This window comes from Ailuropoda melanoleuca, chromosome 13, assembly GCF_002007445.2.
Source record: "Ailuropoda melanoleuca isolate Jingjing chromosome 13, ASM200744v2, whole genome shotgun sequence".
NCBI classification, from domain to species: Eukaryota; Metazoa; Chordata; class Mammalia; order Carnivora; family Ursidae; genus Ailuropoda; species Ailuropoda melanoleuca.
In genome coordinates, this window is record NC_048230.1 from 81,899,482 (window position 1) to 81,925,849 (window position 26,368).

Consider the following 26,368-nt stretch of genomic DNA (forward strand, 5'->3'; position numbering starts at 1 on the left):
CAGACCCCGTCTCCTGTACCCCCTTGCGCACACCCTTTCTGGCAGGGGTGCATCCCAGGACGTCCTCTCTTCCCATGGTTCCTTCTCTCTCCCTTTCCTGGGGCCTTAGGAGATAGGGGTGAGTGCCAGGCACCCGTTCCTTGGAGCGTGGGCAGTCGGCAGCGGAGGTAAGTCACGGCGCAGTCACTTCTGGTCCCTGCTGGTGGTTCTCTCACCAGACGCCCCACTCCTTCCCCTTTCAATAAGTATTGTAGAATTTCCTTATGTGAATTAGTGGATTTTCTAGTTAATTTAATACTACTCAGCAGTATTTCTGTGGGACCTACAGGGTCAGCACATGTTTACCTGAAATTCTGGAATACTCTATTATCTACTTTCTCTTGCCAGTGCCATGAAAGACTCCTCAAAATGCCAAATTCAATCCTGAACTCTTCCTAGCATATAGCTGCTGGCAGGTACTCAAAATCATCACGAGGCGGTGAAATACCCTACGAAGTGGGTGTTGGTTGGGGATGTCAATAGGTAATGGTGTCTGGCTTGAGTAATAGGAAAATCAGATGCTCAAGTTTGGGACAACCTGTATTTTGATTTTACTGTCTTTCTATAATAACATATAATTATTGGGTATAAAGTAATTATGAGGATTACAATTCTACCAACATACACAACCTCTAAAATCCTTTTATGAGTGAAGCTAAGAAAGTGTTTGCACCGGGTCTTTAGTAAAAGGGTATTTTTTTCTTTTATTTTTTTTAAGATTTTATTTTTAAGTAATCTCTACACCCAGTGAAGGGCCTCAAGCTCACAACCCTGACATCAGGAGTTGCATGCTCCACCAACTGAGCCAGCCAGGTGCCCCAGGAAAGGCTATTTTTAAATGAAAAATTACTGCTGGTAGATTAAATATTTCCTAACCTGAACTTAATTTCCAACAAACTATTTTCTACTGCCTAATATGTTACAAAGATTTTGGTATTATAGAAAACCATATACTGTACTATATATACATAGTACATAGGAAGTTATTAAATTAGCATGAGAGAAGCAGGTTTTAACCAAATGTGTCTGTCTTTAAATGAAGGGAGAAAGTGAACAGCGAATTCTCTTCACGTTGGCAGCCATGTTTACCTTGTGGGGATAGCAGAGGCTGCTACTTTAATTGTCCTAAGGAAATGTGGTATAGGAGAAAGCAGATTATCAGGGAGACACATCTGCGTCTTTCTTAGTGCTAACATTTATGTGAAGCCTCTAAGGACAGTTGTCTGCTCGAATCCATTTAAATTTTTCTCTTATTTAAAGTCTTCCGAGAAGGTATCAATTGATAAATCTTGTACCTCATGCTCGGTGAATTTTGTGAAGTTGGAGCAAAGCTAATAAGGTGCCAGAGAGGGTCATAGAACAAATAGAATATTAGTTTTTTGACTGCTGTTAATTTTTGTGGCAGAGATTGTCTTTTTTTTTCTTGTGTTCTCTATTTTATCTACCTAATGTGCAAAAAAATTTTTTTTTGGAAATGAGTATTTGAGAATTATGCTCTGAGAACTGCTGTTTTCTAGAAGAATAAAACCAAAAGGCTGCTATGTTAAAAGAACCTTCATTAAAAAAACCTCTAAGGGGGGTGCCTGGGTGGCACAGCGGTTAAGCATCTGCCTTCAGCTCAGGGCGTGATCCCAGCGTTATGGGATCCAGCCCCACATCAGGCTCCTCCACTATAAGCCTGCTTCTTCCTTTCCCACTCCCCCTGCTTGTGTTCCCTCTCTCGCTGGCTGTCTCTATCTCTGTCAAATAAATAAATAAAATCTTAAAAAAAAAAAAAACAAACCTCTAAGGTGTTCCCTCTCTCGCTGGCTGTCTCTTATCTCTGTCAAATAAATAAATAAAATCTTAAAAAAAAAAAAAACAAACCTCTAAGGGCTGACCACCAATCATGCTTACAATAAAATCCAAACTCCTTGTGATGCTAGGCAGGTGTCAGTGGTTCTCATACTTTTTGGTCTCAGGATTCTTATACTCTTATTTTGAGAAACCCAGAGAATTTTTGTTTATAGGGGTTATATCTTCTTGTTATTTATTGGAGTGGAAATGAAAGCAAAGAAAAATTTTATGTATTTACTTATGTGTTTAAAAATAAATGTGGGACGCCTGGGTGGCTCAGTCGATTAAGTGACTGCCCTCGGCTCAGGTCATGATCCCAGGGTCCTGGGATCCAGTTGGCTTCGGGCTCCTTGCTTAGCGGGGAGCCTGCTTCTCTCTCTGCCACTCCCCTGGCTTGTGTGCTCTCTCTCTCTGACAAATAAATAAAATCTTTAATTAATAAATAAATAAATGTATGTATGTTTTGGGTTGAATCATATGACAAAAATCTCATCTCCCAGATAGGTAGCTCAGAAAGGAAGGATATTTTAATAGCCTTTTCAGATTATTGTGACTATTCTTTGATACCTTGTCAAAATTTGAATGGTAGTTTTTTAAAGGTTAATTGCCATGTGAAATCTAAAACCATCAATGAACTTGTACTCCTGTTACACGGAAATCCGTTGGTCTGTCTTGTACTTCAAATGGACCGTTTTTTCCCCCATGCATGATTTTGTAATGTAATTGCATTGTTATTAGAAAACATTGGTTCAGTGAGTAATGCAAATCTGTCAAATGTTATGTTTCATTATACAATATTTTAAAATTACATTAATTTAATATCATCACCAATCTCATCAGAAACAGTCTTTAAGTGTTGGGAAGCTATGAAACTCAAACTTATGGTGGTATAATCAAGATTTCTGAAATTTTAATTTTTGCTTGAACGTTTGAATTATATCATTGGCAATAGTTTTGTTTTCTGTTTTGTTTGAAGTGCCACTCTCCATTCATTTTTTGTGAAGATGTCAACTGGATATTTAAGTGTCATAAAGCATATTTGGCAAATTTTGTCAAGTACAGTGGTATCCCATGAAAAAAGTGGCTCATTCAGCTCTAACAAACAATTGCATGAGAATTTTTTTTCTCAAGGCAATCATTCTATCTCTGTTTCAGTAGAAATGCCTTAGGGGTACTTCCCATTTCATCACACAGAATATTAAAAAGATATGTGCTCAGGGGTCAACAGTTTTTACTGCTGCATCTCCCAGAGATTCCCCCATGAAACAGTACATCGATTATGGCAAAGGAAGGCACGGGAGCTGATCTGCGTTCATTGAAGCTGTTTTACCACCGTTCCTAAATCCTCCAATTCCCCAGGTGTGGGTGGGGAGGAAGGGGGAAAGAAAGGCGGTTTGACTGGTCCTTCTGTGCATGTTCCCTTTGGCTGTTCAGGATCTGCTGGAGTGATCTTCACTTCAGGTGGCTTAGGAGCCAGCAGCATCAGTAGTGAAAAGAGTCACAGAGCCAGGCTATGGACCAGTTCTTTTGGAGCTTCTGGAGCGAACCCTGCCTTTTCTGTTTGGAGCAGATGGCTCCCCTCGTGAGGGCTCTTGGTTATGCATCACCACTACCAGATGTTCCTAGGAGGTTTCAGAGGGCTGTAGTCACTTCTACCTACTTCACATACTTTCTTAACCAGTGCATTTCACAACTGCTTAAAATGCTTCGTACCTTAAAATCAAGCATACTTTCAACAGTAGACACAAAACAATATATTTACCTTATCCCACCTTCCCAAAAAAATTTTTATAGCTATTTTAAGTTATTTGGAAATCCAAGTAATTTTTTATTTTTTTCTTCCAGCACACAATTTCAAACCATTGCTTTATAACAGCTTGTTAACAACCCTACTAATGATTTTTAAAATCATTGCTGGTGGTAAAAGTTTCCTTTACTAATATGCAAGAGACTTTTGCAGCCGTGGAGAAGATACTCAGCTATTCCATTATTGATATTACCATCTTCATTTATTCTTACTCCAATGTTGTAAGAGAATATATAGACAGAAGTTGAGAATTCTTTATTTTTGGGGAAAAATCAAACATTTTTCTGGTTCTTCTTAGTAAAAGATGACATGGAAATGCACACATGTAAAAAGTGCACTTTTCCACTTGTGCTCATGCTCTGCAGTAATCTTAATGTGCCATTGCCCATCCCTGGCACTGTGGTTTGTTTGCCATGTAGGCGTGAGTTTCCAGACTGTTCATATACTGCGCCGTGTACACACAAGCCTGTTTTATTACTTTGTTTGAAGATTGGGTGTGTCTAATGTAGTGGAAATTTATCCATTCAGTGTTAAGTACAGACGAAACACATTTCAAAGCAAAAGTCTCTTTAATTATCTATTTTTTTAGATTATTCATATGACTGCTTTCTTCCTTTCATGTGAATTGCTGAGAATTTATTATCCTTTCCAGTTCATTAAATCACTGAAATTCTCTACTGGTGCTATAAATAAATATGCCAGACCATGAATTGAGACTAGTTGATAAAGGCAGCTTTGTCCTAGTAACTGGGTCTCGCTTGTGGTTAACCCACACTTTGAATATGTGAATACTGTACTACATTAAGTTTTAGACTTCTGGTGAAGCAAAGCCTTGCTTTAAACACATGTAGGGACTTGCTTTAAGAGGAGTTTTAGCGTTGTCAGTTCGCCTAGCTGCAAGATGAATGCAGTATTACAAAACCACATTTGTGCTTAGACATGTTCAGGAGAGCCTCGGGACACATTTAATAGATGTCTAGGTTCTTTACCACTGTACCTCACATAAACCTGCAACTCAGGCAGCTAGAAACATCATAGACCTCAGTTTTAAACCATGTTAAACCCAGGAACAGTTGCACTCCATAAATGCACTCTAGGGTTCTAGATGAACTTGGACATGTGGGACTTGGTCCTTCCTGTTAACACAATGATTGAAAGCCAAGTGTGGGTGTGGTGCTGTTAGCTTTTATTGGGAGATGCGGAGATGCAACCCTCAGAGAACTCAGTCTCATCAGACCTCCTAAGGCAGGAGGAAATGTGAGAAAGTGCTGCATGGAGAGTCTCTAAGTATCAGGAAGTCTTCCTTGTTGAGGTGTCTTTGGGCTGCATTATGAAGGATGGATAGGCTTCTGGTAAGTAGATTTGTAGGGAAGAAAGAGTGGTGAGGATGGGAATAGGCAACAGGCTCATTTCAGGTTGGGAATAGACTTGTTTGCTAGGTGAGGACATGAAGAAGACAAGATAGCTCACAGCCAGCTCATGGCAATTCCAAATGCATTGCAAACCATGTGACTTCCTCTCTCTGAGGAAGGTGAGGCAGAGTTTCTTCTTTTCTTCCTGGATAGACACTTGGTGGGCAGTCCTGACGTGCTGGTGGAGCAGGAGAGACCGGCCCATCCTTGTTTCACATGGTATCTCTTTAGGAAGAGCGGCACAGAGTAGTTGGTTAAAACTTGGCCACACACCACCTAATAAATATTCCTTTTTGTTTCCTTTTTGATGCTATATTTTAAATTTTATGAACAAATGTTACCTTAAATACTGACATCAACCGAGTCTCCTATACTGAACTCTTCGTGGATCATGGCATCCCCTGGCTGGCTAGTAAAATGCTTATGCAGAGATCTAACTCCTATAAATTTTGAGAACCATTTTCAGAGACTGTCTGCTTTTCCTTTGTCTAGTTCCAGTCATCATCATTACAATAGACCTTGTATGGGTCCATGTAGGTCTGAACTGTGGTGAAATGGTGGTTCTGTTATTAAAAAAAAAAAAAAAGAAAAGAAAAAAGTAACAATTGAATTGCCACTCGTTGAGTATATATTTGGATTTGAATGTTCATTAATCTTTAATCTGCTCATTATACTTAAGGTACACATGTAAATACTGTCTGTCGTTTTGTGATGCAGAGATTAGGGAAACCCGAATTTAAAAACATTTTTATGAATACTTTTGACTTTCTCAGTGAGACTCATTTGAGCATTATTTTATGAGCAATTAAATTTTTTTATTCTGTACCTCTGGGGCAGTTCAACTACTGACCTACTTATATAGTAGCTCTTAATTAAAAAAAGAAATGCTTGCCGAATATGTATTAGAATAGAATTTTTGGTTGAAATACCTTATTTTCTTAGTTCTGGCACATGCAGTGAAACTAAGTACAGAACCTTCTCAACTTTTATTCCGATGACAACAGCATGAGGGATGGAAACAACAAGGGAGTACTTCATCAGTGCCAAATAATAATTTTCTGCAGCAAATGGAAGCCGTCTCTGAATGTTACTTGGTGTTGATATAGTTAAGGTTTTGCCAACCTTTATAGGACAATGTGCCTTTATATTGTGTCCTTCACAACAGTCATGGGGAATTGTATACTTTAAAGCTAATTAAAAGTAGCATAAAACCTATTTTTTAAATCTGAATTTAGAACAGATTTTACTTTGAATTTTTGCCAGAAGTTGATTTCTATAATAATCCTCTGTCACAGGCTTCTAATTCTACTTGAATTTTTTGTTAGGAAACATTTTTGTGACTTAGTTTAGAAATGTATGTGCCTTTATCATTTTCATTTGGTGGTCTCTACTCCAGAAAAGACAGTTTAGAAATTGGGTGTGAAGATTCCTTGTATGACTTCACATGTATTTGTATTTTCCCATGGCACAATTTCTCTCAGTGGAGCAGATTTCTTATTTTTAGATCTTGCACTGTTTGCTTAATATAACTGTATTTCGGGGCGCCTGGGTGGCACAGCGGTTAGGCGTCTGCCTTCGGCTCAGGGCATGATCCCGGCGTTGTGCGATCGAGCCCCACATCAGGCTCTTCCGCTATGAGCCTGCTTCTTCCTCTCCCACTCCCCCTGCTTGTGTTCCCTCTCTCGCTGGCTGTCTCTATCTCTGTCGAATAAGTAAATAAAATCTTTAAAAATATATATATATAGTATTTCATTCTAGTCACATACATTGTAAAAGTGAAAGAAGGCATTTCGTTATTTGAGACCCTTGTGGATGTGTTTATTATGATGACCAAATCATAAAACTGGTAACTGGGTTTTTTTTCTATGTGATTTTGTTAAAATAAGAAATAAAAGCCCCTCCACCTCCCCCGGCCTTGCCTTTACCAAACCTATCTTGTTTACTTTACAGTGATAAAAAAGTTAAATCTAAGATAATGCATATCATTACTTCAGGTGTTTTAGGAGGTAGTTGTTGAATTGATAGGAGAACAGTGTTCATTTCTAAGCACTCTTTAGTGACTAAGGGCATAACGTGTTTACATGACTTGTATTTGGTTATCTTATTTTTTAATCTTGTAGAGCTTTTTAACTAAGAGTTGTGGATATTGGGAAAATTGGTCTATGAAATTTATCCCATTAATAACCAGTACTGATATATACTATCTGGTGGTTTGAGAATTGTCCCATTCCATGTAATTACTGGAAAAGGATGGCTTTCCAAATAGAGCAAGGCATTCTTTAAGTTTAGTTAACCCTTAATGAAGAAGGGCCTTGGCTTTTATCTTAATGATCTGACTGTGGGAATGTTTTTGGTTATTTCTAGTATCAGGGGGAAAAAAATAGCACCTGCTAAAGTAAAAAAAAAAAAAAAAACTGAAAAAAATGTTTTCCTCTGACCAGTACACAGTTTTCTTCTGTCAGCTGAAGCCAACAACCAGCCTGGAGAAGGCAACGGCAAAGTTATTCCATTCTAGTATTTCCGGTAGAATTAATGTCCCCTGTTGGAGCAGTACAGTCTCCCTTCTGACCTTCTCAGAAGAGGCTTTCTGAAGCCTGATTTTACTTTTCTTTGCATAAATTGTTTTTAAGTATCTAGGTGAAAGTCATACATACATACGATGGGATCATTGTATTATGGCAATAATATTTCTGCCTTTTAAACTAACATTTTAATATAGATTCTGTTTGTTTGAAAATAATTTCTAAGGAGTCATTTAGCTCCAGGTTTAATATATAGTGTTGTTATAAGTTAATCTTTGATTGATAAAATATTTTTAGCAAATATTACTCAGAATTAATCGGCTTCTGTTGATCAGGTTTATGTACATGTATAGTTGTGCGCCATGAGAAAATGTTAGAAATACATTGTATTAATGCTTGAACTCTTACCAATGGAAATTCTCATTTTGGAATTTCCACCTCGACTTTATACCATATCATTGGTTGTCCTAGTAACAGTCTCAATTGAGAATTGTGATCATATACTTTATCAAATGACTATTTGATGAAAGCTCAATTATTCTAAGGTAGTTGAGCTCCCATCTTGACTGGTTAGGGGAATAATTAACCAACCTAAAGAAGAGAGCCCTTTCTTTCTGTTAAATTATGTATCTTTTTTTATTTCACTGACTGTAAGGTGCCATCAACAGCATGTAAGACATGCTATTATTTTATGTACCAAGGAAAAAGGGAAGAAAAAACCCTAGTACTTGTACTCATGAGATGCCATCTATTATAAGATAAACCCAATTTCAGAGATGTTAAAATGGGGGAGAGGATAATAATAAAATATGGCACATATGTATATACATAGTTTTTGTTGGGTATTGGTTATAATCATAATATTAAAATGTAAAAGAAAACTGTATTAAATAAATCAATATTCCTGCCAAACATACAGATTCTTTAATCCTAGAAAACTAGAATTGGGAAAAAATAAGAGATTATGTAGTCAACACTTTTACACAAGAGGAAATTTACTAGGAGATCATGTAGAGTATGTAAAAATTAGCAGTTGATGACCTTGTTTACCAAAGTATCTTAAACTTTACAAAAGAATTTGTAGTAGTGGTCCTTTAAATAGCTATCTTTAGAGTATCTCATGATAAATTTTATATACTCTCCCTTCTCAAGATCACCTCATTTACCATATGATAAAGACTTGGGATTTAGATGAGGTGTTTAGTATCCCAAACAAGTGCATACAGACACAGCTTATAAGCATCAAATATCATGTTAAATACCATACAGAATTTTTACGAGAATCATTGTTCCTGCCTTCCAAGAATAGTCACATTCTACCGTTGGGTGTATTTTCCAAGTTTAAAGTACAGTTTAAGGTTAACCGGAGCTCTGTGCGCTAAAAAGGAAATGACTTAGTGAAATGGTCCATGAGCCTCATCCTTTCAGCCAGCACTGAAGCCCAGATACTTGTCTCAGTTATCAGCCTTGGTGCCACAATTAAAACTAGGTCATTGTGAGAGAGGCCAGGTTGAGTTGCTAGTGTAGACATTACTGTGTGCTCCATAGATGAACTACTTGCAGCTTTTGGCTCTCTCAGAGAGTGGGTACAGCAGAGCATCTGCCCTCAAGTACTCTCACAGGTTTGAAGTTGAGTGGACAACTAGCCTAGAATAGCGGTTTCAGGTGCAGATTTGTGCATCACGTGGGACCTGATCACACTGTACAACACACATCTTAATAATCGAATGTTACGGGGCACCTGGGTGGCTCAGTCGTTAAGCGTCTGCCTTTGGCTCAGGTCATGATCCCAGGGTCCTGGGATCGAGCCCTGCATCGTTCTCCCTGCTTGGCGGGAAGCCTGCTTCTCCCTCTCCCCCTCCCCCTGCTTGTGTTCCCCCTCTCGCTGTTTCTCTCGGTCAAATAAATAAATAAAATCTTTAAAAAGTAATAATAATAATTGAATGTAACCTGCAAAATTCCAGCAAGTTCCTCAGCAACCTAGTGAGGCCAGAAAAAGCCTGTGGATGGGATTGAAATGTCAGTAGTTGTGCAACCTGAAAGATTATATCTTTGGGTTTGAGCCAGATTAATCTTTGGGTTTTTGTTGTTTTGGAAGATTATATCACAAATGTTTCCTGCTTTGGGTACAATTGTTACCAATAGTGAAAGCTTACCTTTGCAGAGTGTTTTCAACTTTTAACAAAATGCTTTCACAAACGTAATCTTGCCTTCACAGTAAACCTGAGAGGGTTGACTGGGTATTATTATCCCATTTGGCAGATGAAAAACACAAGACTCATGGATATTAAGTAACCTTTGGGTCACTTCTTGTTGGCTCTTGCTTTTTTCACTATTCTGTGCTGCCAGTGCTTAACTCCATATTTATTTCTAAAGTTAGAAAGCATATAGCCTGTTTTCCAGCAGCTCTTGCTATCTTAAAGACTGCAAACATTTTGTTGCTTATCTTTTTTACCTCCTAAATCACAAGCATAACTTCTGCTCAGTATTGAAAAGCAAGCAAAAACAAAAACACTATTCCATCGTGATTTATCAGATTAAATTAAAATTACTCTCCTCTGTGATGGTCTGTCAGTAATTTTTGGAAGTGATACTCCTTTCCACAGTCCACACTACCTTGTTTAAACCTCAGTTAACCTCGCTCTGTAGCTGTTTAGGTATCTTGTGTTGAACCAAATACAAGTCCAGACAAGAAGTTCAGAGCCTAGAGCAAGTTAAACAAGACTTGCCAGCATTGTTAGTTGTTGACATGGGATTTGTTGGTATAAACTATGAGTGCCTAGTTTTTCCAACTTTCATTTTACCTGGGAAGCCTCTTCTGGCTTTGAGCAGCTCCCTCATTTATGTTCCTTCCTGTTACAGTTCCTCTCCATGTCTTTCCAGAAAGTGACCTAGAATTCTTCCTGCAGGGTGCAGAGTATATATGTTCATGGCTTTCATATCTGTAAGTTTTGCATATATTTTTTTCTTTTAAAGTAGATCAGAAGTATGAAGATAAGGCATTATGTAAAAATTGTGGGGTAATGAACTGCAGATGGAAATTAGAGTGAGTGAAACAGATAAAATTAGGCAACCAGTCTGGAAATCTGCATTCTAATCCAGACATTGCCCCACTGCTTAACCATTGACAAATCCCTTCTGGACACGTTATCTGTGGACAGAGTTGTATTAAATAATTTCTAGAGTCCCTTTTAGTTCCAAACCTCATTCACGTCCCCACACTGAATGTGAAAGGATTCTACTAAATAAAGAGGAATGTCTGGCAGACCTTCCAGTGGTGAAGAAGATAATCTAAGCGAGTTTAAATTCTGCTGATAATCTTGTTATTGGAAATTGAATGAAAAGAGATAAAGATGATAGAACTTTCTGACAATTGTAAAAATCATCTGAAACCCACTGTGACTAGCAAACCTCTTAAGTCTGGTTCCTAATCTTGCTCACTATTGTATGCCAATACCTAACGTGCTGCAAGGCCAGCTTTGTGAATTTTAAGTACAGGTTTCTCCTGCTATCCAAAAGTACAGTGTACCTGTGAAAACTTTTATAAGCCAAAATGGCAAAAAGAAGCAATTACCATTTACTTTATTTGGAAAAAGTTTTGAGTGTTCCCAGACCCATAAAATAACCTCTCTTTGGCTTTTCTGATATTTTAGGATACGTCTTGCGAATGGATGCACAGAATAAATCAAGATAAAGCATAGATGCTTAGCTATGGCAGCTTGATGCTGAGTGTAGTTCCTGGGGAAGGAGCTTGGTGGTGCCACTTTTCTCGAGATGTGTGCTGCCTCTAATGGCTCACTGCGAAACATGCTGAATGCTATTTTTGCTTTTTCCTTTTTTCATAAAAGCAAAAATTCTTTGGATTTCCTTTAGCTAGTGAAAAAAGATATTAATGTAGGTCTTTTATTTTTTTATTTTTTTTTTAAAGATTTTATTTATTTATTCGACAGAGATAGAGACAGTCAGCGAGAGAGGGAACACAAGCAGGGGGAGTGGGAGAGGAAGAAGCAGGCTCATAGTGGAAGAGCCTGATGTGGGGCTCGATCCCATAACGCTGGGATCACACCCTGAGCCGAAGGCAGACGCTTAACCGCTGTGCCACCCAGGCGCCCCTAATGTAGGTCTTTTAAAGCAAAGTGCATAACATGAACTTTCAAAAGGTGAGGGATATGTATATACTTTCATAAAACATTAATGGGCTTCTTGACCAATTTACTTCATTAGGGCAGATTAACCGTGTCTCATAACAGCTTTAAAATTCAGGAGGTGTAAGAACAAATGATACAATGCTAGTTGAAAAGAAATTTTAGAGGTGAAATATGAAAATACATTTTGGGCTGGTATCCTTCATTTATCTACCCTTCAACCTAGTCGGTGATGTTTTTGGGTTGCAGATTCAGTAGATGGGAGTTTTAACTCTTGATGTTTAATTTCAGGGGGGAAAGAAGCCATAATTTGTGTTTAATGAAGTAGACTATAGATATGAAAGCAGAGAGGAAAGTGATTATGTATATCACTTTTGTATATTCAAATCAATCTTTAATTTTCATAACATTTTATTGTGTTCTGGGTCATGGATTACCCTGAAAAACAGATGATAGTTGTGACTCCTCGTCCCAGGAAAATAAATACACACTCCCAGTTGTGCACGCCATTTGTTGATGCAGCCATTGCCTTCTTCCCCTTATTCTAAGTTCTTGATAGAAATGTACCCTGGAATGTTTAACCTTGAAAGCTATTAGAAATCCTCTAGACCAGTATTACTTAAACTGTGCTTATGAAATCAGTGGAATGAATCAAGACCAACATTAAAAAGAGAAAAATAAGATAGAAAATATCTATGTTATCATAATATGCTAGAGTTTTTGTTTTGTGAACCATCTTTCTATTTGTGGATGTGTGTGCATGCATGCATGCTAGTACTGAGTCCGAATATAAAATGCATTTCTTACTGAGGATTGAAGGTAAAGACTGAGAAACACTCATCTATTCTAGAGAACCTCTTCATATTGTAGCTGAGGAACTTGATGCCCTTAAAGGCTAAATGATTTGTCAGACTCCCCTTCCCTTCAACACACACACGATCAATGTTTTGTGGCCAAGCCAGGACTGAACCACATTACTTTGTTGCTAGTTTTTCTGTGCCACAATACTAATTTTTTGAAATAAAATTGTGAAGTAGATTATTTCAAAATATTAAGTGGTTCATCTGTTTCTTACTTGGCAATCTTTAATCCTTTATTTTTCCCACTAAAATTGATCTCTGTCGTTGTCCTATAAAATAATCTGAGCATGAGCTTCTTTTCCAGAGAGTCAAAATACTTTGAGGCCTCTCAGTTAGCTGTCTACACACCTGAATCCTAGAATTTTGACATTTAGGGCCTAATCAGAAGAATTTCAGAATAAGACACCAAGGTTAAGTTTTATGACCAAACCATATTAATCATTTTGAATTATTTCTCCATTCACTTGATAATTGAATGCAAAACATGGCTCCAGATGTTGATACTGGATCATTGGGAGACCCTGTAACCTTCTTTATTTTAATCTTAGAGGCTTTCTCAAACTTGAATGTTGTACAGATTACCTAGAGGGTCTTGTTAAAATGCACTTGTGCTCCGGAATCGGGGTGAGTTTCTGGATTTCTGTTAGGCTCCCGGGAGGTGCTGCTGCTGCTGCTGCTGCTCCAGGACCACACTTTGGGTAGCAAGGACTTTATGTTACCTGTCTTCTAAGCCACGGTAGGAAAACGAAGCTCTCAAGAAGTTTTCCATGTCTTGATTTTATGCTTTTCAAAATTAGCTACAAAGATTAAAATGCCACTTTAATTTTTTAAATTGGATTACTTTTTGTACGTAAGAACGTATCTTTAAAACAGCCATACTCCTCAGTCCCCACATTTCATGAGTGTGACAGTGCCCCTCTTTGCAGCATTGTTCTAGGGAATTCATGTAACTAGTATATTCAAGCTTTTCCACAAAACTTAGTTTTCCAAATACCTAAAACCTTTAATTTCAGAAAGAACATTTTCTAAAACATTATGTAATTTTCTTTCTTAAGCTGTTGCATGAACTTGTTATTTTAGTGGTGGAAGAGCAGTGTGTGTTCGAAGCTTTCTTGGTAAAAGCTGTTGAACTGCATGTGAATTGAATAAAAGCCACAAAGCCTTCTAAGTTCTTGTATCTACTTTTTGTGCTTTTACTATTTTGTCTGTCCAGTTAACAGTTGTTAGTATGTCTGTCTCAAAGCAGCTCATTTCCCTTTCCAATCTAATTGGTCGCTATCTGACCTGAAAGCCAGTTGTGTATGGGACTAATCCTGGTCAGAAGGACCTCCCTGTCGTGGGGGCTTTCCTAGGAAGTTGGTGTCGAGAAGTTCAGTAGCAGTTGAGCAGGAGAGAAATCTTCTGGTTTTATCCATATCCTGGGTCGTTAGCTTGATTGGAACATGTGTTCCTTCTTTATACCTTTTACCACATGTTTTAAAAAACTAGTCTCTAGATCTCTCTCTGTGTAACATTGTGTGATTTGAAAGGGTGTGTGTATGTGTGTGTGTATGGGCTGCATATATATATATATATATATAATGTATATATATAATGTATATATATGGTAAGCCTGTGACTGGGAACACACAATAATTGTAATAAATAAGCATTTCAGGGTCCATCTAAAATGGGGACGAATAACCTTGTGGTAAAGACTGGTGGTTCTCTTATATAAAGTCTGTCTTGTACTGGCTTTGCAGTTTTAAGAGTAATAATGATGACAATAAAGAGGATATTCCTAGGCTCAGTCTTATGACTTAGGGTCCCAGGGATTCAAAGTTTGATTTCAGTTTGTTCTCTTCAGATTATTGGTTATAATAACCATCGTGGTGCATTAGTCAAGCCCTCACTCTGTGGGGCACTCCTTATTCAGATGACTGCTGTGCCACAAGCAGGGCTGTGCCCATAAAGACTGTGTTAGGTGGGGCCGGGGGGAATGGCTGCGGCACTTGGAACAAATGAGAGTAATCCAGATAGATGGGGTGAGAGTAAATCTCCTCATTAGTCCCTCTTTAGAAACAAATAAGCATGTGTGGAACCTGTAGCAGGTGTTTTGTTTTTTCTTGCTCAACAAAGCTAGAAATTGTTGGGGGCTTCACATCCATGAAAACCACATGCATCGTAGTGTACATTCTTCTGATTCAAAGCAGAGAGAACCTGTTTGTATTTTAACTAGGCAGCATCAGAACATTTATCTTTTTGAATAGCCTTATTACTGGTTTTGTGTTAGAAGTTGTGGATTATAGTCTTTAAAATTATGACAAGTTAAGTGTAGCCATAGCATTTAGGCTGGATTCTGGGATCCTGAGCAGGGCCCGTCTGACATATTTTTAGTGAATTATAACCTTTAAATACTGAGGAGCAGATTTGTCTAATTTGAATCTTATTTTTTATATCTAAAATTTGTCTGTTTCGGTGCAGCTAAACCTACTGGTATAATCTTAGTCTGATTTAAAAGTATTTTCTGATCTGGGACTCCTGTCAAAGATCATCATAGGAACTAGAAAATGTTGGGAGGTAAAATGAACTCATGACCTCATCTCTTTTATTTTGCACTAGACTATAACTTGTATTCAAAGAGACTGGAAAAAGAAAAACTGCATTCCTTTCCATTAAGCTGTAATAAGTGTGTTGTTTAGTATGGTTTTGCTATTAATAATCCCTTTTAGCTGAAAGAAAGGAGGATTTTGTTTGAAGTATTTGAAACTAAATGCTGCCGGGATAAAGATTTTACTAGAAAGACAGTAGATATCAGTGCCTACCCTTTGTGAATTGATCCTGCTTATTTAACTGGGGAAATAAAAATGTGCATCTACTGAAGAGAAATCTGTGGGCACAAACTGTTCCTTTCCTGTTTGCAGATTTCATAGGTTGTTTGTCTTATTTAAATATACAATAATACAGGAGACAGCAGAATGCAACTGCTGTTCCTTTAATATCAGAGCTATGCACGTTACAATAGGTGTCACTGTTTTGCTTGGTCCAATCATGATTGGTGACTTCAGCTATTGGCTCCGAGCACTGGCTGTCTGACTCCATCTGCAGGGCTGTAATACCTACTCTCCTCCGATCCATTCACCACACAACTTCAGCCGGCTGAACAGACTCGCACGGCTCCAGCACATCTTGCTAACCTAATTCAGAAGACAAGAGCTACGGCTCTCTGCCTGTCATCTTCGCTCAGTGTAGCATTTTCAGGTGATCTAGGAAACTGGGTTATTTTTATGAGCAAATAAGAGAAATAGGAATCATGATGGAGATGTATTTAGCAGACCCAGTACTGGATAAAACTTAAAGCCAGTTTCTATTCAACATAGTGAAAAGGTCACCTTGTCCGGCTGAGAAAAGAAGCAAAATAGCAGCTTGTTGGTTTCTGTTAACATCTTGGCTCGTGCCAGCCTCTTTTCCTTGATGTTTGCACCAATTTGGGATATCTAGCTATAAAGAGAGACACACTGTACTCATGGTAGATGACAAGGAAAAGAACATGAAATGTCTCACCTTCTTCTTGATGCTTCCAGAGACGGTAAAGAATAGGTCCAAGAAAAGCTCGAAGAAGGCAAATACCAGCAGCAGCAGCAACAGCAGCAGCAGCAGCAGCAGCAAGTTGCCCCCAGTTTGTTATGAAATAATTACCTTGAAGACTAAAAAGAAGAAGAAGATGGCTGCTGATATATTCCCTCGTAAAAAACCAGCCAACTCCAGCAGCACCACTGTCCAGCAGTACCACCAGCAGAATCTCAATAACAACAACCTGATCCCGGCCCCAAACTGGCAGGGTCTCTATCCCACCATTCGAGAAAGGTAAGTGCCGGGCCAGCATATTTACTTTAAAAGTTTTCCTGTGTTGAAGTTTCTGCTTTTGCACAACCTGTAATGTATTTTAACATAAATCTGTGTTTCCTCTTTTCCCAGAAGCTTTATTGGTAATGGAAAACTGCCTTGTATCTTTTCCAAAACAGTACAGCTGTTTTCCTCTTAGATAAAAATGTTTTTGCAAGCTGTAACATTTAAGTGACAGGCTTGTATCTGCGGACCATGGGAGGTTTGAAGATAGAAACCTTATATTTGTCCTTAGTCTAATGAAAAAGTTTGGATAACTTTTTGGGTTTTTTTTTTTTTTAACTTCATTTACTTCCCATGTGTTTGCAGTGATCACAAACAGAGTTTAGTTGGAATCTTTATTTGTAGTTTTACCCTGAAGTTACTAAAGTGTTGCTTAGCTTGTGAATCTTTTGTGGGTTTTGTATGTTGGGGAGGGGTATTAAAAATGCTGGCTGCTGTGCATTAATGAATTGCCTCTGTTTATAGAAATGCAGTGATGTTCAATAATGATTTGATGGCAGATGTACATTTTGTGGTTGGGCCACCAGGTGGGACTCAGCGGTTGCCAGGACACAAAGTAAGCAACAGCTGCATTACCCGTTTAGTCCTGAGATTTACAAAGAGGGAACCTCTCCATAAGCCTGAAACTTGGTTGGGGTGGGCAGCTTGCCGATGGCAGGCAGTGCGTGTTTCACCCATCACAGAAAAGGCACAGCCTCTCCAAAGGGTCTTGGCCACGCTTAATTTTTTTCTTTGTTCCTTTCTACCCTGCTTTACATCCCACACAAAAACATGCCCTCTTAACTCTCCAGTCATGGGAAGTTGTTGCGATAGGTTAGGAAAGTCATGTTTACTCTTCCCTAGAAATTGGTTAGATAAGCTTTTATTTTATTTATTTATTTTATAATGAGGGAATTTACACATTAATCTCTTAAAGCCTTGAGGTAATTAGCAGCATAAAGACTGGCTTGCATGAACATCTACCTTCTGCTTTCACGGCAAGATACACGCTGTACCTTGGCTTTGAAGAAAGAGCAGGTGTAGGTGCTCCGTGTCCCCTAAACCTGATTGCTTTTCTGGACTGATTGAAAATGCCTTCAGTTTAGTGCATGAAATAAGATTTCCCTTTCTCCACAGTACGTTTTAGCTGTTGGGAGCTCTGTGTTCCATGCAATGTTTTACGGAGAACTTGCTGAGGACAAAGATGAAATCCGTATACCAGATGTCGAACCTGCTGCTTTTCTCGCTATGCTGAAGTAAGCATCGTTCGTTGTTTAGAAAGAGTTTGTTTATGCTGTGCTTGTACTCCTCTGGTTTCTCAGTTAAATAGAAGAAAGGGAGACTGATGAAGAAAGAGGGTGCTGCTTACCTTATAAATGTTTTTGGAGAGAACTACGGTGCATCTTTCGGGGGAAAGCATGTGGAATGGTGCAGGCATTTATAATACACCTTGGCATGGGATTTGGGAGCAAATGGCATGGATAGTGATTTGATCTTTAACGACTCACAATCAAAGAAAAATAACTTTCTCGTGCAGGATTATCTAATGTTCTCTCTGACAGCGTTGTATATGAACAAGTCTCTAAAGACGTAAATTATATTTTTGTTTCACAATTCCAGAAATTATATACCTTGTTTATGTACCACCAGTTAAGAGGTTTCTCAGTTTTCCAGGAGTGACTGTTTCCTGTCAGCAAATGTGTAAAACTTGCTGTTTGAAAATAATCTGATCTTTGCCCATACGTACGTGCGCATACTCTTACATAAAATCAGTACCATTTCTCAAGGATAAAGAAGCATTTGATAGTAGAGGAGACATTTTTGAGAGAGATGAATAGTTTTCTATAGTTTTATATGTATTTTTACGGGAAAACCTTAATTGGTAATATAAAAATGTAAAGCTGTAAGATATATACTTATTTAAAGAATAGTTTTCTGTCTCATGGGTCTTTTTCAGAGTCCAGTACGTGTTGACCAGCTAAATAGAATCCGCTTCTCAGATGTGCACTGCTGATGGACAGTGTAATAGTCTATCCTGTGATTAGCATGAAATGGTTATTTTAAATAATGTTTTATGATTTTTGTTAAATCCTTCTTCTAGCACGCCAAGTATATCCAGAGCTCAAGGTTATCTACTGCTGTAGGGATTTTGGTTCCCTGGAATAAATACCTTTGTTAAAAAAATTATTCTGTGTGTCAACAAGTTGGACAATAATCCCACAAATGGTTAAAATGTTGCAAGGTATTTATTGTCTGCTCCTACTGAAAAATCAGTACTGCAGTTAGTTGTAGAACTTAAAAGTATTCAATTCTTTATTTATGTTGTAGTTTTGAAATCTAATTGCTTCTGACTGAAACTTTCACAGTGGGAAATAGGGAAATTAAAGAAAAGTGAGCATGTGAAGGACCAAAAGGTAAACTAATTCACCACTTTGAAACAAACACTTAGTGACCTTTCTGATCTTTTAGAGATATGTGTAAGGAAACCAGTTTTACCTGGAGGGCTTTTGTTTTTTTCCAGTCAGGTCAGCTTTGTACATGTGACATTGTCTCTCACAGAGGAGGACGCTAACACTAGTTAAGCATTTTGACTGCACTGCAGCCCTGTAGAGTGTTGTGTTGTTTCAGCCAGAGAGATACATCATTAGGAAACAGTAATAAGAATTACAGATTAACATTTCACCCAAGTCATTCCATCCGCATCTTTTCTTACAAATATATTACCTAGAATATATCTCAATACAGCTTTTTAAAATTATACATGCAGTCCACCAGAAGTGGTAAGAATCAGAAATGTGGTACGGTGCCGTTTGCTGTCGGGCCACAGTTGATCAGGACTGTACTGTTGCCATGGATAGCAGAGGCCAGGTTTTCCAGACAACTGCGTTGTGTGGCTGAGTAGCCAGTATTCCTAGAAAGGGAGTCGTCAAGAAAAAGGGAAGACCGCTCACTTGACAGTTCCAGGGTAAGAGCCACTAAGTGCTGACCTTGTTCCAGATTCTTCCCCAACATCCTGGTTCTCAGGTCAGAGCATCACCGAGCTGCCGGTATTTTTAAGTCAGTCTTGCCAGTGGTATATGGCTTAGCCTATCAGAAGAGAAAGAGCTTCCTAGGAGCAAAAATGGAGGTTTCATTTGTGATTGTGGACATTTTTCTTACTGTCATCACTATGGGGTTTTTTTTAATTTTCTTTGCAGAAGCCATTGCTGATCTTTTGTTACATGTGTTTCACTGAGTTAGAATATAGTAACTAAAGGAAAACTTCACAGCAAGTAGCTAAACACCTTAGCTTTAACTGGAAAAATTTAAAAATTAAGTGTTACCAGTATGTATTTTTCACCCATATGTAGTTCTCACTGATTCTTATACTCAACCTGGCAATCTAAAAGAAGCAGATGATTTTTGCTTTTACATACTATTTTGGAAGACTGCCACCACCCCACCAAATCCAGGAAGTGTTTTATCTCCTGACATAGAAATACTTTATAGAATCATAAAAAATAGTGCATATTTGGGCTTTCTTGCTTTTGTCTTTTAATTAAATATACCCAGAAATAATACATTCTATAATTCTAAAGGTAGAAGAAATGTGTGGAGGAAAGAAGAAAGAATTTAGAGTTAAAAAAAAACCAGACCAGGTACAAAACCTATGTTGGATTCTATGTAAAGGCAACTGGAAGATAATGTTGAAATCCATATATGATAATCTGTTGAATTTAGAACTACTTGAAAAATATGTTTCTTAATCTCAGGTTTTATTTTGTGTTTAGGAAAAATTCAGGTCATACTTAGTTAAAAGAATTAAGATGTAATCATTGCCAACATAGTATTAAAGGCGTTTGTTTCTATTTCTATAGAAAATTTTAAAATAAAACTATATATGTGTGTATGTATATATATATATATAGAGAGAGAGAGCTTCTGAAACATAAGGAGATTATTATTTTTTCCTTAAGATTTTATTTATTTATTTGAATGAGGGAGCACGAGGAAGGTGGGGAGGGAAGACTTCCCGCTGAGCAGGGAGCCCAACAGGACACTGGGCTTTCCGGGCTCAGTCCCAGGACCCCTGCATCATGACCTGAGCCAAAGGCAGATGCTTAACCGACTGAGCTACCCAGGCGCTCCAGAGATTATTCTTTGATTAAATATAATGTGTATTTAACAGAAATGTTGCTTTTTTTTCTCCCCCTAATGCTAACTCTGCTATACAGTTTTTTTTCAAACAGTTCTAGTATCTTCTATTTTTTTAAGAAGACATTGAATGCTGTTTATAAAATAAAGGATTGAATGGTAACACAAAGTTAATGTCTTTAATTATACAAACTTACTGCTGAGTTGAAATATTAATAATTTATGAACATATTTCAGCTGTTTCTTTAATCCCTAATCATTTTTGTAATAACTGTCACATAAGATGATTTTCTTGGAACTAATTTGAAAGTAGTTGCATCTTTTCTTGCTGGACACGCTCATTTTGTGAAAATTCCATTTATATGCGGTGTGCTGTCTTTCAGATATATCTATTGTGATGAAATTGACTTGGCTGCTGACACAGTCCTGGCCACTCTTTATGCTGCCAAAAAGTACATTGTCCCTCACCTCGCCAGAGCCTGCGTTAATTTCCTGGAGACCAGCCTGAGCGCCAAGAACGCCTGTGTGCTCCTCTCCCAGAGCTGCCTGTTTGAGGAGCCAGACCTGACCCAGCGTTGCTGGGAGGTGATCGATGCCCAGGCTGAGTTAGCTCTCAAGTCCGAGGGATTCTGTGATATCGACTTCCAAACTCTAGAAAGTATCCTCCGCAGGGAAACTCTGAATGCCAAAGAAATTGTGGTTTTTGAGGCAGCTCTCAACTGGGCTGAAGTGGAATGCCAGCGACAAGACCTAGCTTTGAGCATTGAAAATAAACGCAAGGTCCTTGGAAAGGCACTTTACTTGATCCGCATACCCACGATGGCCCTGGATGATTTTGCAAATGGTGCTGCCCAGTCTGGAGTTTTAACTCTCAATGAGACCAATGACATTTTCCTGTGGTACACTGCAGCCAAAAAACCCGAGTTGCAGTTTGTGAGTAAAGCCCGCAAGGGCCTCGTGCCCCAGCGCTGTCACCGTTTCCAGTCATGTGCCTACCGGAGCAACCAGTGGCGTTACCGGGGCCGCTGTGACAGCATCCAGTTTGCAGTGGATAAGAGAGTGTTCATCGCTGGCTTTGGGCTGTATGGCTCCAGCTGCGGCTCCGCGGAGTACAGCGCCAAGATCGAACTCAAGCGGCAGGGCGTGGTTCTGGGGCAGAACTTGAGCAAGTACTTCTCAGATGGCTCCAGCAGTACCTTCCCCGTGTGGTTTGAGTACCCCGTGCAGATTGAGCCAGACACCTTCTACACAGCCAGCGTCATTCTGGATGGCAACGAACTCAGCTACTTCGGACAGGAAGGCATGACGGAAGTTCAGTGTGGCAAGGTGACTGTCCAGTTTCAGTGCTCCTCGGATAGCACCAATGGCACTGGGGTGCAGGGTGGGCAGATCCCTGAACTCATCTTCTATGCTTGAAAACACCTCCCGAAGCAGTGTGAGCTCTGAGGTCACATCTGGTTCCCACTTGCTTGATGCTTAGCTCATCTGCAGATATGTGATCAGTGCAGGTAATTCGTAATGAATGAAGCTGTAGGCAGTTTCTAATTTCTTTCAACCTTTTAATTATGTACAGGCAAAAATGCAGCATTCAGCTTTTAACTATATGCTTAAAAGAGCCAAGTTCTTATTAAGGCTTTGTGGTTTTTAGAGTTGCGTCTATACACCTGGGGAGAATTTGTGCTCTTTTCCAACTGCCGCACTGACCTTCCAGTTTTGTCCCTCTTAAAATTTTCTGAATTACCTTGAATTTTCCTTAGGGCTTTATTTTGACAAATAGAAATAAATACTCTGAAATAATAATGATAAGAGTTATTTTTAAAGAGAACCCCCACCCCTCACAAATTATAGGTAAACCTCAGTGTACAATTTTGAAAGACGTTTTGCTTCATAATAAGTAATAATTAAGAAAGTAGGCAGTAGTTATGTTTAGCTCTTATTTCATTTTAAATATTTTACTCTGGGCATTATTTTTGCTTAAGTCCTAAATTCATAAGATTGTTAAATGTTTAACACTGCAAAGTATCTGTGTAAGATAGGAAAACAGGAAATTCGATGTTTGCTTAGGCCATGACTTCCACTACAAGCAGGTTTTTATTCTTTCAGTTTAGAAAACAAACTATTGCAGTACAGACGCTTCTTTTAGAACTAAATTACACATTTTTTATTGTCAATAGGGAAGAATTACAGGCCTATTAATTTAAACTAAAACAGCTTATAAAGGAAACCCATTCTACAAGTAGTTTATTTCATGGCATAATAGAATACACAGTTTGAAAAAGCCAGTCTTCTCCCCACTTTGCTTTTGATCCCCACTGTTTGTTTTTATAAGTTATACTGTATAGAATTCTTATTCCCTTTTTCCCATGAAAAGAGGACCAAACAATTCTTCAGATGTACGGAGTAACAATTAGTTTTGTAGCACTACATGTTAATGTAATAAGAAACTTTTATTCATTGATTTTTTTTCTTTTTTTTTAATCCAAAATACACTTCACCTGATTTACTTTGACCACATACTATCTTCTTCATTAATTATAATTATGTCCTGTTCCTAGACTGCTAGAATTTGGCCTTTGGCCATCTTAAAGTGCCAATATACGCCTGCAGGGTTTAAAAAAAAAAAAAAAGTCTGGAGCGATACACTTGATTATACCTAATATTTACTGCATCAGCATCACATCCAGCCCTCTTCTTTGTCCATGTTCATGTAAACAAAGGAGGGAAAAGCTCACCTCAGAATTCTCCTTCAGTGATGGCTTGTGATGGTTTAGTGCCTGTGACCCTGGTGTCCGACGTGTTCACTTCAAGTTGAAGTATCCATGTGTTTCTGGGCAGCTTTTCTGCTCAGCATGATCCTGAGATGGCTTCCCCCACCACCCAGAGTGTGGTCCCTGGCCGCCTCCTTCTCCTGCTCTGCGAGTCCCAAGCTGGCTTGTCTGGAGCCAGGGGTTAGTCCTGGGGTGGGCGGGCGTGTGTGCGTTGTGGGCGTCAGCGCACGTCCATGTGCATGCAAGTGTGTTTGCCGACTCAGGAATTGTCTCCTCCCTGCCTGGCCAGTAAGACGTGGGACAGAAATGGTCCCCCTGCTGGCTCTGGCAAGGCCCCAGGAAGTGACTATCCTTATCTTATTCACTGTGCTTCTGGGCCACCTTTTCCCCCCTTAGACGTGGGCTTGTTGCTTTTGGCCGGCTTCCCTAGTGGAGGAGAACACTGGATTATGGGAAATGTTTTAATCATGTTTGCCATTACCTATGCCTGTTAGCATAGATGATCAAAAGCTGTTACTGGTGATTATAGATAAGTACTCCCAGGACAACTTTCCAAAATTATCTAACAATTATTTCTTATTAGGAAGATGACAGATAGTAGTTTTGGCAAAGTTATCTGTGAAATAAAGGTATGTTTTCAATTTAAAAAATACTTCTGTAAAGGATTTTGCTTTTAAATTATGATTAAACATTTCGGAAACTCATAGCTACCATGCAAATTGGTAGGCTGTATACCTGATTAGAAGGCACTCATTTTTAAGCCAGAGGAGAAGAAATTTGATTTAGCACTAATGTCATCATCTCAGATTGTTGAGGTGGGTACGATAACCTTAGAGTGACGATCGTTCATACAGTAACGCTCACTGTCAGTGCTCCTGTTAGCAAGATGCCCTCCACGTGGCTAGGGAACTGCTGGGGGAAAGCCAAGGGGGATCCTGTACACTGGGGGTCTAAGAGCTTGATTTTATGTTAATCACCATTAGCTAAAAAAGAAAAGACACATCCACCACCTCATTGGCTGGTGTCAAGAGCTGTGGGTTAAGTTTGAAAACTGTATTTAGAATGAGAAATTTTGTATTTTAAATCCTATTCTCCCTTTTGCATTTTCAGCAACATGGAACGAAAGCTAACGTGCTTGCTTTATTTTCTTTGGTAATCTCGAATTTTGTAGCTTTTAAAACTAGAAACCATTGTTCTGACAAGGCAGGCAACTCTAGTGTATAAACATAACTTTATTAAACAGAATACTCTGTAGATGCTTTTCCCAATATATCTGGCAGTCTTTGTCATTGTTCATACTGGGGATAAAGGGGAACTAGGCTAGCGGTTCTAGTGTAACGTTCTTTAAGCATATCTTAATATAGTATTTAAGTAAATGGTCTAATTTCTACATAATTATTGCACTGAACTGTCTTTTTTGTTTTTTAAGGTGTTTAAATAAGCTCGGCTAATTCAAGACACTAGCCACTTGTGCATCAGAGTGCTTGAATTTAGTGGCTTACAGCATTATTTATGAAGGAAAAATATATAAATATGAAGTACCTCATGTTGAATGTTATTGTACTGTATTTTTAATGTAACAGTGCAGAACTTGTTAGACACATGAATGTGTATAATCATGTTAAATGCAAATAAAAATAAAATTGGTCCCTAGATTTGTTTTCCTTAGCATTTTTGTAGGTCCCTTGAAACAGTAAAAAATCCATTCTGACACTTTTGGTGCCACTACATTTTACAGAGATGGTTTTGCAGGAGCATTTGTTTGCTAAGTATTCAGATATCTTTGATCCCTAAAGATGTAAAAATTTGAGGCAAAAGCATAGGAGAACAATGAATATGTTAATCAATCGCATTGTTCAAAGCCTGACTGTGAAGTTAATGAGAGGAAGTGAATGGGTGCATTTATATTCCCTATATGGAACTTGTGCTTTGCTGGCATTCTGCTGCTATAGTCGCTCACGTGTCTGTGGATCTGGCTGTCCTGGGGGGGGTGTGGATACGGAATCACATCTAGCTTTAGATGTAACCAGTGCTGCTTGTTCCTGCTGTGTTATAATAGCTTAAGTCTCCGAATGAAAAAAAATAAATGTCATATGAGAATTTTGAATATGTTTATGTGCTCAACTAGTTTTCCATTATATTTGCCCATTCGAGTAACACACACACACACACACACACATATCATACATAATTATATATAAACATATATTTTTTCTCTGCAGCTTTCTGTTGGGTGGTTTTATACTAGAGTTTATTGGGAAACCCTACGTATTTGTTTAATCACTTCATCTGCTCAGCCTCTGTAGCATACCTGCTCAGAATTTTTGGAGTTATTCCAGAGAATAAAGAAACTGGAAATATTCATTCTAATCAGTTTAATTACAGATACAACCTAAACTGCAAAGGTCTTTAATCCGGGAAAGTCAGCTGTTCTCTCTGTTGCTATTTAAACTTAATCCACATATGATTGTTTTCAATATCCCAAAACAGTTGGAAATGATCCCCCTCCTTTGTTGGCACCCAGGATCAACATGTCAAGGAAATTATACTTTTCTCCCCGAGGACTCTATGGCTTGCCTACAAAGGCCATGAATTTAAACTTGGGAAAAAATAGAAAGGAGGAAAGTCCTCCTGAGGAACTAAATCGTGTGAAACGTAGAGGCCGAAACAAGCAAGTGGCCCTGAAAACCTGTGGTTATCCTAAGTGGGTGCCTTTCAAGTGTGTCGGTGGGAGTTGACCACACTTCAGATTTCAAAGTAATGCATTTCAGCATTTTTTTCTGGTCCATTTACATTTATTGACCAACTGCTCCTTTTGCTCAATACTTCATGTTATCCTCCACTTTTAAAAATACATCATCTAACAAAACTGAAAACTGGGGAAATTTTTCAAAAATAGAATTTCCTCACTTATTTCTATAACCACCATAAGTTCTGGTGAAAAGACCTCAATCAAGATACTGTCCTGTGGGTGAGAT

General features: G+C 38.5%; 1 protein-coding gene across 2 annotated transcripts; it reads left to right on the forward strand.

Annotated features, from left to right (window-relative positions):
- The first annotated feature begins 11,691 nt into the window (after nucleotides 1–11,691).
- BTBD3 (BTB domain containing 3) lies at nucleotides 11,692–25,464 on the forward strand. Of its 2 annotated transcripts, XM_011224340.3 has the most exons (4): nucleotides 11,692–16,467; nucleotides 16,975–17,065; nucleotides 17,626–17,744; nucleotides 21,006–25,464. In XM_011224340.3, exons 1-4 carry the CDS (start codon nucleotides 16,127–16,129, stop codon nucleotides 22,036–22,038), a joined length of 1,584 nt encoding a protein of 527 aa, XP_011222642.1. In that variant the 5' UTR covers nucleotides 11,692–16,126; the 3' UTR covers nucleotides 22,039–25,464. The 2 variants fall into 2 exon arrangements, with proteins under 2 accessions (XP_011222642.1, XP_034496201.1); XM_034640310.1 differs by lacking the exon at nucleotides 16,975–17,065 and having other exon boundaries at nucleotides 16,329–16,467.
- The last annotated feature ends 904 nt before the right edge of the window (nucleotides 25,465–26,368 follow it).